Genomic DNA, 17,331 nt, shown 5'->3' on the forward strand with positions numbered 1-17,331 from the left:
CGTCAATAGCACTTTGGTGTTGGACCTGAGCTGGACATAGACCTCTCCCTCCGTAGAGTCACTTGATCCATGGTCAGAGACCATAACACATTGGTATTAGTGCGAGGACAAATGGGAGAGACGTCAACCCAGGAAGAGAGGTTTGAATCGTTCAGGGAAGAGATGCAGGCCAGGGAGGAAGAAGCAGAGGGTCTCTTGCCATCCCTGTTGGACAACAGGATCTCCTCAGTTTCTTAGGCATTCTCTCAACAAACAGAAGGCATATGCAAACAAATGGAAGAGCTCTCAATCTTGATCAGAAGGATACCCACTCCAAATGGGGAACATAAAGAACACCATGGACAAGGGGGACATAATCCAAATGGAGGACGTCTAGAGCATACTAGGCCGAGCAATGGCACCATTCCCAGGTACACTAAAATGGATTTTCCCATTTATGATGGGTCAGAGGACCCTTTAAGTTTGTTGTACAGATGTGAATTTTTTTTGTCCCACCAACGTACTACTGCAGTAGACAGAGTTGGGTTGGCCGCCTTCCACATGCTAAGCACAGTGCAGCTGTGGGGCCACCAACTCAAAAAGGAACATTTGGGCATGGGTTGGGAAGACTTTAAAGAATTATGCACCATTTGGTTTGGGCCACCCACCCACACCAACCCGCTGGACGATCTCATTCTCTTAAAACAAACCGGCAGTGTTGCAGAATACCAGAAATTATTTTAGGAGAGGTTAGCCCGAGCTAGCAACACCATTCGAGTGGATCAGCACGTTAACTTCTTCACAGCCGGGTTAAATAAGGCCCTGAGTTGGAAGTAGAACTCCTTGCCCTCTCAAATTTGACACGAGCTATGAATTTAGCTAGAGCATTGGAGGCCAAAAACAAGTTTCAAACAGAAAGCCAATGTGGCCAACAGGGAAAAATAACTCGGGAGGGTCCTCCACAACCTCCCAAATGCCCCAGCATTACTGACAACCCTCCTCCTTCCACCCCCAAAACCATCTCCCGCAACCACACCAATCACAAAAAAATTATCCAGAGCCGAAATGGAAGCATGGAAAGAAAAGGGGTTATGCTTTAATTGTGATGAACACTATACATTCGGGCACAACTGCAAGAAACTCTTTTGGATAGAAATGGAAGAGGATGACCAAGAAGACCAACCGGTTGAACATATTGATATGGAGGAACCGACTGTATCCTTACACACCGTCACAGGCATTCAAACCACCACAACCATGCAGGTCCGTGCTTTGGTTGATAACCAACCACTAGTAGGTCTAGTGGACTCAGGCAGCACACACAATTTCATCAGCGTCACCCCCACCAAGTATTTGTAACTCCAGGTGCAATCCCAGCCAACAACCTCAGTGTCCGTTGCCAATGGGGACAAAGTATCAGCTATGGGGTCAGCAACTCTGTCCGGTTTTCCATTGCTTGGCATCTCTTCTCTGCAGATTTCTGTATCAGTCCCCTTGTGGGTTTTGATCTAGTTCTCGGCATTAAGTGGCTTCAGACATTAGGGCCGATTTTATGGGACTTCGCAGCACTTACTATGAGCTTTGAATGGCAACACCACAGAATCACACTTCAGGGCTGTCATACCGAAGGTTCGACACAACTTCATACCATCCAGCACCAGCAGCCCACAGTCACCACGTTGGAAACACTATTGGATGAGTTTACCGATCTGTTTCACCTACCCAGCAGCCTCCCCCCCTATGCCACTATGACCACAAAATCCTTTTGAAGGCTGGCTCCGAGGTCGTGGTGGTGCGACCATATCGATACCCCCACCTGTAAAAATATGAGATTGAACGGCAATGTGTTGTCATGCTAGACTAGGGCCTCATAAAACCGAGTACCTCTCCCTTCTCGTCGCCTGTCCTGTTGGTGAAGAAGAATGATCACACATGGCACTTTTGTGTTGATTACTGGGAATTAAATGCCAAGACCATTAAGGACAAGTTTCCCATTCCGGTAGTGGATGAGTTACTAGATGAACTCCATGGGGCCAAATTTTGCACCAAGCTCGACTTGTTGTTCGGCTATCATCAAGTCCGCATGCATCCTCCGGACATAGAGAAAATGGCCTTCCGCACTCACCATGGCCATTTCGAGTTCATTGTCATGCCCTTCAGCTTCTCCAACACGCCCTCCACATTTCAAGCATTAATGAATGAGGTATTTTGCCCCTTTCTCAAAAAATGTGTCCTTGTTTTCTTTGACGATATCCAGATTTTCAGCAAGAGTTGGGTGCAACACCTCCAAGACCTGCGTGGGGTCTTCAGCCTCCTCCGGACTCACCATTTATATTTAAATCGCTCCAAGTGCTCAGGTGGCATATTTGGGTCATGTGATTACAGCACCCGGAGTCACTATGGATCCAACAAAAATAGAGGCGATACTACAGTGGCCACCGCCCCGCAATGTTGCTGCCTTACGAGGGTTTCTGGGCTTAGCAGAATATTACAGAAAGTTCACCCAGAATTATGCACACCTCGCAGCGCCCTTATCGAACTTGCTGCACCGCAACGCCTTCCTTTGGACGGATATAACAGAGAACTCATTCAACGTGATCAAGCAGGCTCTAGCTTCAGCACCGGTACTGCAGCTGCCAAATTTTGAAGACGTCTTTGTGCTGGAATGTGATGCCTCTGGCACCGAAATCGGGGCAGTTCTTCATCAATCCCAGCACCCCATTGCATACTTCAGCCGTCAGCTCACTCTCCACCATCACAAATTGCCATCTTATGAAAGAGAGTTAATTGGGTTAGCGAAGGCCGTGCAGCACTGGAGACCATATTTGTGGGGCCGCTTTTTTCTCATCCGCACCGATCACTCCAGTCTCAAGTTCTTGTTGGACCAACGCATATCCACCCCACCCAAACAGCACTGGATAAGCAAGCTCATGGGATTCAATTTTACCGTGGAACACAAACCTGGTCCCTTGAACCGAGCAGTGGATGCTCTCTCCCGTCGGTCCGATGCAGCACTGCAACTCGCAGCCATCAGCCAACCCATGCCACTGCTACTCGAGTCCATCCATCAGGAGCACCAGTCCATAGCAGAATTATAGCAGTTGTCTCAAAAAATTACAGCTGGCCAGATGGCGTCTCATTGGTCCATACTGGATTAGCTCATCCTATACAAATGGTGAATCTACCTCCTGCCTTCATCTTCCTTGGTACTGAAAATTTTATCAGCTTACCATGAAAATACACATGAGGGGCTGCAGAAAACCTTACAGCGGGTATGCGCCGATTTTTATTGGGCTGGGTTGAAGTCTCACGTTGCAGAATATGTTGTTGCCTGCTTGGTCTGCCAACGCAACAAGGCTGATCATTTGTATCTGGCTGGGGTGCTTCAACCCCTCGCCCTTCCCACTTAGGTCTGGTCCGACCTCTCTATGGACTTTATTGAAGGCCTTTCGAGAGCAATGGGGAAATCCGTCCTTTTTTTGTGGTGGATCGCCTTTCAAAGTATGCCACTTCATGCCCATGGCCCATCTGTATACAACAGCCATAGTTGCCCAAGTGTTTTTTGATAACATTGTCCGTCTCCATGGCATTCCCGAGTCCATCGTCAGTGATCGGGATGTGATCTTTACCAGTCACTTCTGGAAGGAACTCTTCCAATTATGAGGCATGAAACTCAAATATTCTTCGGCCTACCACCCTCAAACAAATGTTCAAACGAAAGTAGTGAACAAAACCATCGAGATGTACTTATGGTGCCTTGTGGGCAACAACCCCAAGAAATGGGTTCATTGCATTAGCTGGGCCGAGTATTGCTACAACACACATTTCATACAACATTACAGGAGACCCCCTTCAAAAATATCTATGGCAGGGAACCCCCCTGGTTGCTCTCATATACAAAGGGGTCCATCCGAGTGGACGTAGTTGATCACGCCTTGCAGAGTAGAGATCAATTGTGTTAGCCAATGCCCTCGATCGGCTCCGAAAAGCTCAGGCTAGCATGAAGCTCCAGTATGATCAACACCATAGGGATTTGCAGTACAATCCAGATGAGTTTGTCTGGCTCCGCCTCCAACTATATCACCAACACTCCCTTGCCGGTATGTGCCACAAGCTTTCCCCAAGTACTTTGGGCCCTTCAGAACTCTGCAATGAGTGGGACTCATTGCCTATCCGCTCCACCTGCCTCTAGAGTCTCACCTCCATGATATTTTCCATGTTTCCCTGCTCAAGACAATCAGGGGATCCGCACCTCAATCCATCCCTACACTGCCATTGATTGAAGACAGTAAGGTCTCTCTCACTCCGCTCAGAATTCTGCAGACTATGCAGCTCGAGGACAACACACAGATTGTGGTTCAGTGGTCACATACTGATCCCACAAAGGCCACTTGGGAAGAATTACAGGTGTTCCAACACGTTTACCCTTCATTTGAGCTTGAGGACAAGCTCAGCTCCCAAGGGGGGAGTGATGTTATGGACTCGATAGCCGAACGAGTCATTCAAAGGTGTCGCGGGTGAAGCAACACAGATCACTCAAGTAATTAGGACTTGTGTTTTGTGTTTGATTTATTTCAGCATCTACTTAGGACTTATGTCTGAATGTATTCAGCTCATTGAGCATGTAAGCCTTAATGGCACTTTTGTAAAAATGTATTGGACCCTCAACGAGCAGCTTAAGAGGGAGCTGAAATGAATGGAAAAAAAGAATGAAATTGAAAACAAAAACAGGGCAGGTTCTCCTCCGACGAACCAGGTTACGGTCTCCCTTAGAGCAGTAGGTTACGGTCTCCCTCAGAGCCGGGTTATCTTCTACCCTTCACTCGATTTTGAATATACATTTCTCCCACCTTCCTCACGTTCTTCAACCAGAAATCAAAAACATAGGAAGGTCAGGACGTCAACAACACTCTGGTGCTGGACCTGAGCTGGACGCAGACCTCTCCCTCCATAGAGTCACTCAATCCATGGTCAGAAACCATAACATTATCTTTTATGACTAAGATGATGTTATAGTATTGATCTTATTTTAGATCAATTACAAGCTTGATCAAGATCAATTGCTACTAGTGTCTTATCAAGATTAATGATTTGAGATTCAGTTACCTTTATGTAACTTGGATCAATTTTCTTTGAGGTGGAATTCCAGCACATGTTGCTGTAAATTCTCTCACTTGACGTTGCTCATGGGTTTGTGTTATGTTGTTGGATGACCATTATATGGTTCAAATTCCAGCACTTACTTATCTCTATTAATTTTCGGCTCTTGAACTTCAACAATTGCCATTTTTTTACGTTAGAGTATTCCCATGAGCTGAAGAAAAATTGTTCCCGAATGTCTTGATTTGCCTCTAAGTTTTCTCGAAATAGTTTGCTCTCAGTTTGTGTTGGAGTTTGGATTAAGGCCTAAGAGTTTGCATCTATCCTCTCCTCTTTGTTTTTCTATAAGAATTTAAGAGGAATTGAGTGATGGCTGGATCTTGTTCTCCCTTGGCAAAAACACAAATTCTTTGATGATTTTGTGTTTGCTCTCTTGGATTTTTTTTATTTTCTCTCTATTGTTGGTGACTAATTTGGTCCACAGGTTCTTCAAATTACATTGAGTAATTGTTATTTGAAGAAGGCCCCTGCAATTGACCTCAACATTTTTCTTCCATCATCATGGAGAGTGGACATATAAGTAATAAGAGTGACATACTTCGCATTACTACGATTCCACTAAGAGGTCTCTCCAATTACCTTTGTTGGTCACAATCAGTACGGAGGGTTCTCATTACTCATGACCTTCTCAGTCATTCCCTCCTTCAATTGATGAAGAAGATGAAGCCTACCACAAGTGGGTTAAAAATGATAACATGGTTATCAATTGGCTCATCAATAGCATAGAAGAGCATGAAGCTAACAATGTGGTCCACTTAGAAACAGCCAAGGACATTTGGGACACATGTGATAAGTTCTAGTCGAGTACAACTTTCTTACAAAGATTATATGATGTCTTACAAAGTATGTTGAATACTAAACATAGAGATAACATTCATGAGTTTTGGCCTGATTTCGACGCCTTCTCCAAGAATGGAAAATAGCTCAGCCATACTCCATAGACATTGCAGTTCAAGAATGACAACGAGAGGCCTTGGCAACAACTATTTGTTTAACAAATAGTAAGCCTTACCTTGAGGTTGCTAAGACCAAGCTTCTTATTTCCTCTACTCTTCCATCCTTCGATAACATCAGTGCTACATTGCTACGGATCCCTAATCAGTTTCCTCCTTCTCCTATTGATGCTCCATCTGCTATGTTCTTTGGCAATCGGGGTACATCATCCTCATACCGAGGATACGACAGAAATATGAGACGGGGTCGCAATAGAGGTGGTCGAACGGGTCTGAATAATTTCCGTACAGAGCCTCGACTTTGCACTTACTGTGGTGGTCAGAAGCACCTTGTGAAAACATGCTAAAAACTTCATGACAAGCTTGATTGGGCCACGACTAACCCATCCTCCGTTAATGTTGAGAAACGGGAAGAAAAGGCTGACTCCCACTCCGGGAATGTGACTCTCACTATTGAAGACTATGCTACATTTTAGAAGATGAAATCCTTAATGAAGTCCTCCATTCCTCCATTACCTACTCCCGCTACCACCATTGCCTCATGTATGCTTTCTTCCTCTTCATCCTCTTCTTCTTGGATCATCGACTTTGGGCCCTTGAACATCTGTCAAGTAACAAACACATGCTTCATTCATTATCTCCATGCCTACCTCAGAAATTTGTTACTATTGAAAATGGTGCCCAAACCAAGGTACTTGGCAAGGGTTCCTCCTCTCACACCTCTTCTATTCCTCTTCAAGATGTTATGTTTGTCCCTCAAATTCTTTTAAATTTGTTGTCTATTAGTCAATTAACAAAACAGTTGAATTGCTTTCTCACTTTCTCAATGTCTTCTTATACATTTTAGGATCTAACTACGAAGTGGGTGATTGGTGGCGACCATGAAAAGTGGGGCTTGTACTACTTCACTCTTCCACCATTAGCTGCTTTATCATCCACTACATTTGAGTCCTAACTTTGGCACAACCGGCTTGGTCATCCGTCTACCTCTTTACTTTGTTATTTACTCCTGTCTATAAAATCTCTTTCTACTTTCAATTGTGAGGTTTGTCAATTAAGTAACCATTTAGAGTACATATTCTCCTCATCTTACAACTATAATTGCTGATCCTCTTGTGTTAATACACTCTGATGTGTGGGGACCTTTATGTGTCTCAAACATTTCTCAAGTTAAATACTTAGTTACTTTTGTTGAAGATTTTACCCGAGTGGCCTGGTTATATTTATTTAAAGAACATTCAAAAATTCTTCCTATCTTTAAAAATTTTCATGCTATGGTATTGACACAATTTGGGAAAAAATTAAGATCCTTAGGTCTAATAATGCAGGAATATTTGTCGAATGAGTTCAAATCATTTTGTGAGGGTAATAGGTTTATCCATCAAACATCATGTGCCTATACCCCTCAACAAAATGGGGTTGCTAAAAGGAAGAATCGTCACCTTCTTGAAGTTGCACGGGGCCTCCTCTACTCCATGAAGGTACTTTACTTTTATTGGCCTCATGCTATACTTACTACATGTTTTCTTATCAATAGGTTACCTTCATCGATTATTCATAATAAAACTCCTTAATCTGTTTTATTTCATGGTGAAGATCATTTTTCTCTTCCTCTTAAAGTTTTGGATGTACATGTTTTGTTCATGTTACTTCACCACAAAAGAATAAACTTGATCCTTGGTCTTTGAGGTGTATTTTTTTGGGGTACTTTCGCACCCAGAAAGGATATGTCTGTTAAAATCCTACCCTTTGGAGGATGCCTGTATCTCGGGATGTGACCTTCTTTGAGGACACTCCTTGTCTGCTTGTGCCTTTCAATGTTGATATTACTCAACCCCCTGACGCACCGGTCGTCCCATCACCTGTGGTGTTGTCGGATCCACCAGAGGTAAGTCCTTCTTCTCTTATGTTTGGGCCTGAATTTGATACTTGGCCTATTTCTTTAAGAAAGGAACATCATTCCTATACTACTTCTCACCCTATCTCCAATTGTATGTGTCACCATCACTTGTCTTCCAAGTGCTCTTAGTTCCTTGCATCTCTTTCTTCTACTTCCATTCCACAGTCTTATCAGGAGGCCCTGAAGCGTCCAAGATGGAAGATGGCTATGGATGAAGAAATGCACTACTTATATGAATATCGAACTTGGTCTTTAGCATTGCTCCCAAAAGGAAAAAAATCGATCGGTTGTACATTGATGCTTTCGGTGAAACACAACTCGGATGGGTCAGTTGCTCATCTTAAAGCTCGTCTCGTTGCTAAAGGTTACACTCAGTGCCATGGGATCGATTATGAGGAGACCTTCTCTCCTATTGCAAAATTGAATTCGGTAAGTATCATCTTATTTATTGCTGCTAACTCATCATGCCCCGTATATCAACTCGATGTCAAAAAATCCTTCGTAAATGATGATATACGTGAGGAAATTTATATGGTTCAACCACCAGGTTATGTGGTTGAGGGGGAGTCAGTATGCCGGTTAAAAAAATCTTTATATGGGCTTAAACAGTCCCCTCGGGTCTGGTTTGATAAATTTAGTCAAGCACTTCTAAGGTTTGGTTTTCATTGGTGATCGGTCAATCATTCAGTATATTTTCAAGATACTATCAAAGGGAAAATATTATTGGATGTATATGTTGATGATATTATCTTAACTGGTGATGATGCTCATAGCATGATATGTCAGGAATTCAAGACTAAAGATCTGGGTATGCTTAAATATTTTTTGGGCATAGAAGTTCTTCAATCCAAACATGGGATAATATTGTCTCAACAAAAATATATCTTGGATCTCCTCGAAGAAACAAGAATGAAGTCGACCAGTTGACACACCTATTGATACAAATATAAAATTGTGTGCCATGACTGGAGAAGATGTTGATATTGTCAAATATAAAAGACTTGTGGGAAAACTGATCCATCTCATGGTAACTTGGTCATCATATGTTGTAAGCATGGTGAGTCAGTTCATGCACAAACCACAAATTACCCACTAGCAGACCTTAGTGAGAATATTACAATACCTAAAAGGAGCTCCAAGAAGAGAATTGTTGTATAAAAGACATGGGCACTTCAACATAGAAGGCTTCTCAAATGCAGATTGGGTTGGATCACCTGATGATAGGAAATCTACATCGGGATATATCACTTTTGTTGGGGGAAACTTGGTTACATGGAAACGTAAGAAGCAAAATGTGGGTGCAAGATCTAGCACCAAAGCAGAATACAGAGCTATGGCCCACACAGTTAGTGAACTCTTATGGATCAGGACCCTGCTTACTGAATTAGGATTTTATAAAGGAGATTCCATGGGTCTGCATTGTGATAACCAAGCAGTCATTCATATTACTTCAAATCCAGTCTTCCTTGAAAGAACTAAACATATTGAGGTGGATTCTCACTTTATACGGGAGAAGTTTCAAGCATGAACAATCTACCTCGAACATGTTTCATCTCAAGAGAAAGTAGTTGATATTCTCACTAAACCAGTTACATCTAAAATCCTATCCTTTATATGTGGCAAGTTGGGTATTTAAGATGTCTTTTCTCCTCTAGCTTGAGGGGGAGTGTTGGAAGATGGGCTGAAGCCCACAAACTCAATACTAGAAGCCCACACATCAAAGGATTGGCATATGGGTAAAATATGACCGCATTGTAAAACTATAAATAAAGGCATTGGCCAAGAGATAGAGCATTGAAGCCCTCTCCTTTTTTTTCCAGAAATTTGTCCAACCTCCCTCATTCTTGGTTGATGCCATCTCTTATTCTCTTAATCCAAACTCTCTCCCTCTACGTCCTTCTTCTTCTCCTCTCCTTTTATCTCTTCTTCTTCTTCTTCCTCGTTGATCTAAAGTTCTTCTCACGGATTGCTAAATTCTACAATTTCAAATGATTAAGTTTAGAGCAACAGCATTATGTTGCTTCCTCTGATTCACTGGTTGAGGAATAATAATCTTCATGACAAAAGGATGTTTGACAATGGTTTTTTGAGTAGCAATTGCCTCTATGGAATCCTCGATTATATTCAATTGGTGACAAATAGTTTGTAAATTTATATTTTTGTAATTATTTTTCTTTTGGATTTGTCCTAAAGGGTTGTCTTACCCATCAGGATTTACAAAAGCAACTGGCTCCAATGAGATCTTCTTATCTGAAGAAGAAGTGCTTGCTGATTCTAGCGTAAGTGGGCCAGTTGGAGGATAAATAGACTTCACTTGAATCCCTAATTGGAGATTCAAATCTCTAGTAATTTTAGAGATTTCTGGTTGAGAAATAGTAAGATTCTCAAAGATTTATGGCTGGGAAAATCAGTCTCTTCTGAGACCTTATTAGATTAATTAGTTTCTTGATACCAGGTAGTACAAGTTATTATACTCTGGTTGTTTCCAGGTGCTCATAAAATTGAGCAGCCATTGCCTTCTTTGTGGCCGTCTCATGGTGTGCCAAATACCATGATCTAAAATCCAAATTATCTGGGTGATATAACTCGTCGAAAATGGCCTTTAGGTCCACCATAAAAGGTTGAGGATTTAACCATTCCAAAATCCAATGATATTCATACTTTGCTGGCATAATAAAAATACAAAACTAGTCTTTTCACTCGGAGATGGAGAAGATGGTTCTTTCTCCTTTTGTTGATAGACTCCATGAGGTATCTGGGAATCTAATATTTGTATTCCTCTAAGTGATGTATGATCCTTAAAGGAAACCGTATCATCTCCTTCATGGATTCTGGATGTTCGAGAGGTTGATCCGACATCAGAATATCTTGAAGTGGAAGGAAAGGAAACCCTATATGGTGTGGGTTATTTGAAATCGATTATCACATCACCGTGTGTGGATTGGATAATTTGGTGGAACTAGCTAAGGTATGGTGTTATGGTCTCTAAACATGGACCGGGTAACCTGACGGAAGGAGAGGTCTTTGTCCTGTTCAGATTCAGCACTAGGGTACCGTGGTCTCCCTGGTCTGCCTATGATTCTGGTTTTTGAGTTAATAACGAGAGAAGGTGAGGAAGAGAGTGACGGAGAATGAAGGGAAGGGAGATAACCCGGCTCTTGAAGGGAGTCCGCAACCTAGGTTTGTCGGTGGAGAACCATGACCTTGTTTGTATCAAATTCGACTTGCCCTCTTTCATTTCTTCTGTCCTCTTAAGCTAAAACGCTGAGGACCAATTACTATTTTGACAAAATTGCCATTGGCTTACATGCTCTATGAGCTGAATTAAATCAAAACATAAGTCCTAAGTTACTAGAGTGATCTTCTTTGAGTCACCTATTCCACCGTGTTACCTTTGGACGACTCGTTTGGCTATCGACTCCATAACATCACTCCCATCTATGGAAAAGAGCTTGTCCCTGAGCTTGAACAAAGGATACATTTGATGGAACACCTGTAGTTCTTCTCACGTGGCGTCGGTAGGATCTGTATGTGACCACTGAACCAGAATCTGGGTGCTGTCCGCAAGCTGCCAAGTCTTCAGAACTTTGATGGGAGTGAGAGAGACCTTACCTTCCTCTATCCGTGGCAGTGCAGGGATGGACTGAGGTGCTGGTCCCCTGAGAGGCTTAAGCAAAGAAACATAAAAAATATTATGAAGTTGGGACTCTAGTGGCAGTTGGAGCTGATAGGCGACATGTCCCACTCGCTGCAGAATTCGGAAGGGCCCAAAATAGTTGGGTGAAAGCTTGTGGCACGTACCGGCAATGGAGTGTTGGCGATATGGCTGGAGGCTGAGCCAGACAAAGTCGTCTGGAAGGTATTGCACATCCTGGTGATGTTGGTCATACTGGAGCTTCATGCGGGCCTGAGCTTTCCGAGGCGTTGGAGTGCATTTGCTAACAACTGGATCCACTCTGGTAGAACCTTTTGTATATGAGAGCAAACGGGGTGGGTCCCTGCCATAGAGAATTTTATGGGTGTTTCCTGTAAGGCCATATAAAATGAGGTGTTGTAGCAATATTCGGCCTAGCTAATGCATTGATAACCCATTTCTTGGGGCTCTCCCCCACAAGGCACCTTAAGTACATCTCAATGGTTTTGTTCACTACCTCAGTTTGACCATCGGTTTGAGGGTGATATGCAAAAGAATATTTGAGTTTTGTGCCGCATAATCTGAAGAGGTCCTTCCAAAAGTTACTGGTAAAGATCACATCCCGATCACTGACTATGGACTTGGGAAAGCCATGGAGACGCACAATATTTTCAAAAAATGCTTGGGCTACGGTGGCTGCTGTATACGGATGGGCCATGGGGATGAAGTGGGCATACTTGGAAAGGCGGTCAACCACGAAAAAAAGTATGGATTTCCCCACTGCTTTCGAAAGGCTGTCAATAAAATCCATACAGAAGTCGGACCATACCTGAGTGGGAAGTTCGAGGGGACGGAGTACCCCAGCTGGAGTGTCCCAATACCACTGCCGGATGCATCACATTCAAGCACAAACACGTCTTCAAAATTTGGTAGCTGAAGTACCGGTGTTGAGGCTAGAGCTTGCTTGGGCATGTGGAATGAGGTCTCTATTGCATCAGTCCAGAGGAAGGCATTACGGCGCAGCAAGTTAGATAAGGGTTCTGCGAGGTGTGCATAATTGTGGATACACTTTCGGTAATACCCTGCCAAGCCCAAAAACCTCTTAATGCAGCAACGTTTCGGGGTGGTGGCCACTGCAGTATCACCTCAATCTTTTTCGGATCCATATTAACTTCTGTTACTGTAATAACATTATTATGGACTTCATAGTATCTCAGGTAATAAACAGATGTAAGAATTAAATTATGGAATTTCCTTTTATGTATGTTGGTTTGGTTTAACTGTAATTCTCGTGAACTTGGTGACCCTCGGGTCGAGTTTGTCATTTGCGGCCCTATTCCTAATTATAGGGAAGAAGGGCTAAATGAAAGCAAGCATTGAATCAATTAGAAAGTAGAGGTCGGATTCTCCCTTCTGAGGTCCAGGTCAAGCCTCCTCCAAGGCTCAACTTGTTCTTCACCATTGCACGCACTAAACACAGGAAAATCATTCCCACGTCAAGAGCAAACCTGGAGGAAAGAGGAGGAAGAAGGGTGACGAGATCCATGGCAAGGGAAGACCCTAACATCATGGTATCAGACAGGTCCACCCTTGGGGATTCCTCTTCCCAGGAGCATTTACGTCAAGTTATGGAGGAACATCGCCATTCCATTGAAGAAAATCGTTTGCGCACTAATGATCTCCAGTCAGCCATGTCCGCCTTGAATGAGACAATGCAACATCTGATACGGTGAGTGGAAGAGGGCTTGGTTAGAGGTCAGACACCACCGAGCAGTTCCTCTATTCCGACCGAGACACCATCCCCACCACCTCTGCGCCATCAAAATCCCCCCACCATGGGACCCCACACTCCAGGCCCCAATTTGGTGCTCAGGTATGCAAAGCTTGATTTTCCTACCTTCGATGAGTCTACGGACCTTTGATCTAGTTACACCGTTGGGACCAGTTCTTTTACAATCAAAGAACCAATGCGGCTGACCGGGTCCATTTAGCCACATTCCATATGCTCGATGAAGCATTTCTATGGTACCACCAGTTTCAATCTACACATCATGCTCCTGATTGGGATTTGTTTAAAGAATACTTCATGTTAAGTTTTGGTCCGCCTGCACGTAGCAATCCTTTGGGTGATCTAGTGAATTTGAAACAGGCTGGGACTATAGAACTGTATCAGAAGCACTTTCAGGAATGCTTGGTCTGTGCCCGTCAATTTGTGATGCCCTCGCAGCATGTTAATCTATTTACTGCTGGATTGACAGAGGCCTTGCGTCTAGAGGTAGAATTTCATGATCCTCATGACCTATCCCATGCTATGAACCTTGCCCAGACCATAGATGCCAAACAGCGTGTCCTCAAAGAGTCTCTCGTCAAAAGACCTTCTAGGCCAAGCAGGGCACCCTCCACTGCCCCATCATCATATTCAGGGACTCCACGCAATGGACCCAATTCAGCTCCATGTGCTAACAATTCCCCCTCCACGCCATCAGCCCAGTACATTCGACGCCTGTCTCGACCTGAGATGGAACAGCGGCGGGCCAAGGGCCTTTGTTATAACTGTGATGAACAATATGTCCAGGGTCACCAATGCAAACCGTTATTCTGGTTGGAGGTATTGGATGACACAGAGGAAGATCACCCAGTGGAAGACAGTGTTGAGGCCGAACATGATGAACCAGCCATTTTCCTCCATGCTATGACTATCATGTACAACTCTAACACGATGCAAGTTCATGCGGGGTTGCAACACCTACAGTAACTAGCCTTAGTGGATTCAGGCAGCACCCACAACTTCATTAGTCAGCCAGCCGCAAAACAGCTTGGGTTGGTGATTCAACAGAACACATGCATCTCCATTTCAGTGGCCAATGGGGCAAAAATTTCCAGTGCAAGCAATTCTCCTTCAACAGAATTTTTTATTGAAGTACACTCATTCGTCGCAGATTTTCTAGTCATTCACTGGCTGGGTTTGACTTGGTCCTCGGTATTAAATGGCTACAGATGTTGGGGCCTATCTTGTGGGATTTCAAGGCACTTACCATGACTTTTACAGTTCACCAGCATCAGATGATCCTTCATGGCACACTTGCTACTGCGCCTTGCACTCTTCAGGAACTTCAGGTCCAGTGCGCCAAACACTGTAAGTTAAATACTTTACTTACCGAATTTGGTGACTTATTTCAGGCCCCAACCTCCCTGCCGCCTATTCAACATTGTGATCACCGTATAAGGTTGAAATTGGGGACTGAACCTGTGGTGGTCCGGCCCTACCGTTACCTCCCACTTACATAAGGATGAAATTGAGCGCCAATGTCAAACTATACTCACCCATGGGATTATCCAGCCTAGCAAGTGCCCCTTTTCATCCCCGTATTATTGGTTAAGAAACATGACAAGTCCTGGAGATTTTGTGTTGACTACAGACAACTCAATGCTCATACAATTAAAGATAAATTTCCCATACCAGTAGTTGCTGAGCTATTAGATGAATTACCTGGCGCCACCTTTTTTACCAAGATGGACTTGAAGTCAGGTTACCATCAGATTCATGTTCATCCTGCAGACGTGGAGAAGACTGTGTTCCGCACGCACCATGGGCATTTCTAGTTTCTAGTCATGCCATTTGGTCTCTCCAATGCACCTTCCACTTTCCAAGCCCTCATGAATGAGGTATTTAGTTCTCTCTTGAGGAAGTTCGTTCTTGTTATTTTTTTATGATATCCTGGTTTATAGCAATTTAGTTCTCTATTGAGTAAGTTCGTTCTTGTTAATTTTTTATTATATCCTGGTTTTTACAAACACTGGGACGAGCACCTTCAGCATCTACACCAGGTATTCACTATTTTATGCTCCCATCATTTGGTTTTAAATCAAACCAAATGTTCTATGGGCACATCCGAGGTGGCATATTTGGGCCACGTCATATCAGCAGATGGCGTGAAGGTAGACCAGAGCAAAATATAGGCAATAATCGACTGGCCTACTCCCACATCCGTCTCAACGTTAAGGGGCTTTTTGGGACTCGCAGGCTACTACAGAAAATTCATCCGTAACTACGGACAGATTGTCGCTCCGCTCAACAATCTTCTGAAGCAAAATGCTTTTAGTTGGTCAAAGACAGCAGCTTCTTCTTTTGACACATTGAAGGAAGCATTATCCTTGGCATCGGTACTCCAGCTACCCAAATTTTATGAGTTGTTTGTGGTTGATTGTGATGCATCTGGCGGGGGTATTGGCATGGTCTTACAGCAACATGGACACCCTATCGCTTATTTCAGCAGACAACTCAGTCAACATCACCACAAACTCGCTGCCTATGAAAGGGAATTGATCGGTTTAGCTAAAGTCATACAGCACTGGAGGCCCTATCTCTGGGGGCGCCCATTTCTGATATTGACGGATCATTGCAGTCTGAAATATCTCCTTGAATAGCTTCTCACCACATCCCCCCAGCAGCATTGGTTGAGCAAATTGATGGGGTTTCACTTCACGGTTGAGTATAAATCGGGCAACCTTAATGTGGGGGCCGATGCCTTGTCCTGCAAAGACCTGCCTGAGCTCAATTACATGCTATTAGTCAGCCCAGATTTCTTTTGCTGGACTATATTCGGGAGAAAACACAGCAACATCCAGAGCTCCTTCAGTTATATCATAGTATTGAGCAGAATACCATGGATAGTAATTGGCCAATCCAGGATCGTCTTATCTTGTTCTAGAACCGGATATATCTCCATCACTCCTCGCCACTCATTCACAATATATTGTCGACATTTCATGATAGTACCCATGAGGGCCGGCAGAAAACATATTTCCGTCTCAATCGGGATTTTTATTGGCGGGGCATGAAGCGGAGTGTGGCCAACTATGTGACAGCTTGTCAGACTTGTCAGCGGAACAAAGCAGAATCTTTAAGTCCAGCAGGGTTGCTCCAACCACTCTCCGCAAGTATGGACCTATTTCTCCATGGATTTTATCGATGGACTGCGGCCATCTCAGGCAAATTCGTTATTTTTGTGGTGGTTGCCCGCTTCTCAAAATATTCACATTTTCTACCTCTACCACACCCATACACAGCGGCTCATGTCGTCCAGCTCTTCATGGATTATATTGTCAGATTACATGGTGTGCCTGCGTCTATTACTAGTGACAGAGATGCCATCTTCACGAGTACTTTCTGGAAGGAACTCTTCAAACTGCAAGGAACCAAGTTGTCCTTCTCTTCCGCCTACCACCCGCAGACTGATGGCCAGACTGAGGTAGTCAATCGTACCATTGAGATGTACCTCCATTGTTTTGTGGGAGACTCGCCTAAACGGTGGGTTAGATGGTTGGCATGGGCAGAATTCTGTTATAATACCTCCTACCACAACACACTTGGCACAACTCCTTTCAAGGCCATGTATGGTAGAGATCCACCCTGGCTCTTATCGTATCAACCCGGCTCTTCCAAGGTGGTCACCCTTGACCAGGCTTTAGCAGAACGGGATGCCATGCTCAGCCAGGTGCACACTCATCTCCAAGACGCACAACAGGCAATGAAACTCTATTATGATAAACACCACCGTCACGTGGTATTTTTTTCGGGGAATTATGTGTGGCTTCGTCCTCAACAATACCGGCAGCACTCCCTTACGGCCTCCAAGCGTCACAAGTTGTCCCCTAAGTTTTATGGGGGCCTTTCCAGTGCTGGAACGCATTGGCATAGTCGC

The 17,331-nt window shown here is 43.9% G+C and overlaps 1 protein-coding gene across 1 annotated transcript; it reads left to right on the forward strand.

The window, feature by feature from the left end:
* The first annotated feature begins 273 nt into the window (after nucleotides 1–273).
* LOC137959539 (uncharacterized) lies at nucleotides 274–723 on the forward strand. Its single transcript, XM_068806902.1, has 2 exons — nucleotides 274–410; nucleotides 474–723. Exons 1-2 carry the CDS (start codon nucleotides 274–276, stop codon nucleotides 721–723), a joined length of 387 nt encoding a protein of 128 aa, XP_068663003.1.
* Nucleotides 724–17,331: the final 16,608 nt, after the last annotated feature.

The sequence above is a fragment of the Aristolochia californica genome, unplaced genomic scaffold (assembly GCF_029961685.1).
Source record: "Aristolochia californica isolate CCGP_79_NKW_82.1479 unplaced genomic scaffold, dmAriCali1.0.hap1 SCAF_3, whole genome shotgun sequence".
Classification (NCBI taxonomy): Eukaryota; Viridiplantae; Streptophyta; class Magnoliopsida; order Piperales; family Aristolochiaceae; genus Aristolochia; species Aristolochia californica.

What these genes read in the sequence shown, in the direction of transcription:
- LOC137959539 (XM_068806902.1), top strand. Translation starts at nt 274, where the DNA reads ATGGAAGAGCTCTCAATCTTGATCAGAAGGATACCCACTCCAAATGGG. An exon ending in AGCAATGGCACCATTCCCAG is followed by an intron (nt 411 to 473) that starts GTACACTAAAAT and finishes TTTGTTGTACAG; the next exon opens with ATGTGAATTTTTTTTGTCCC.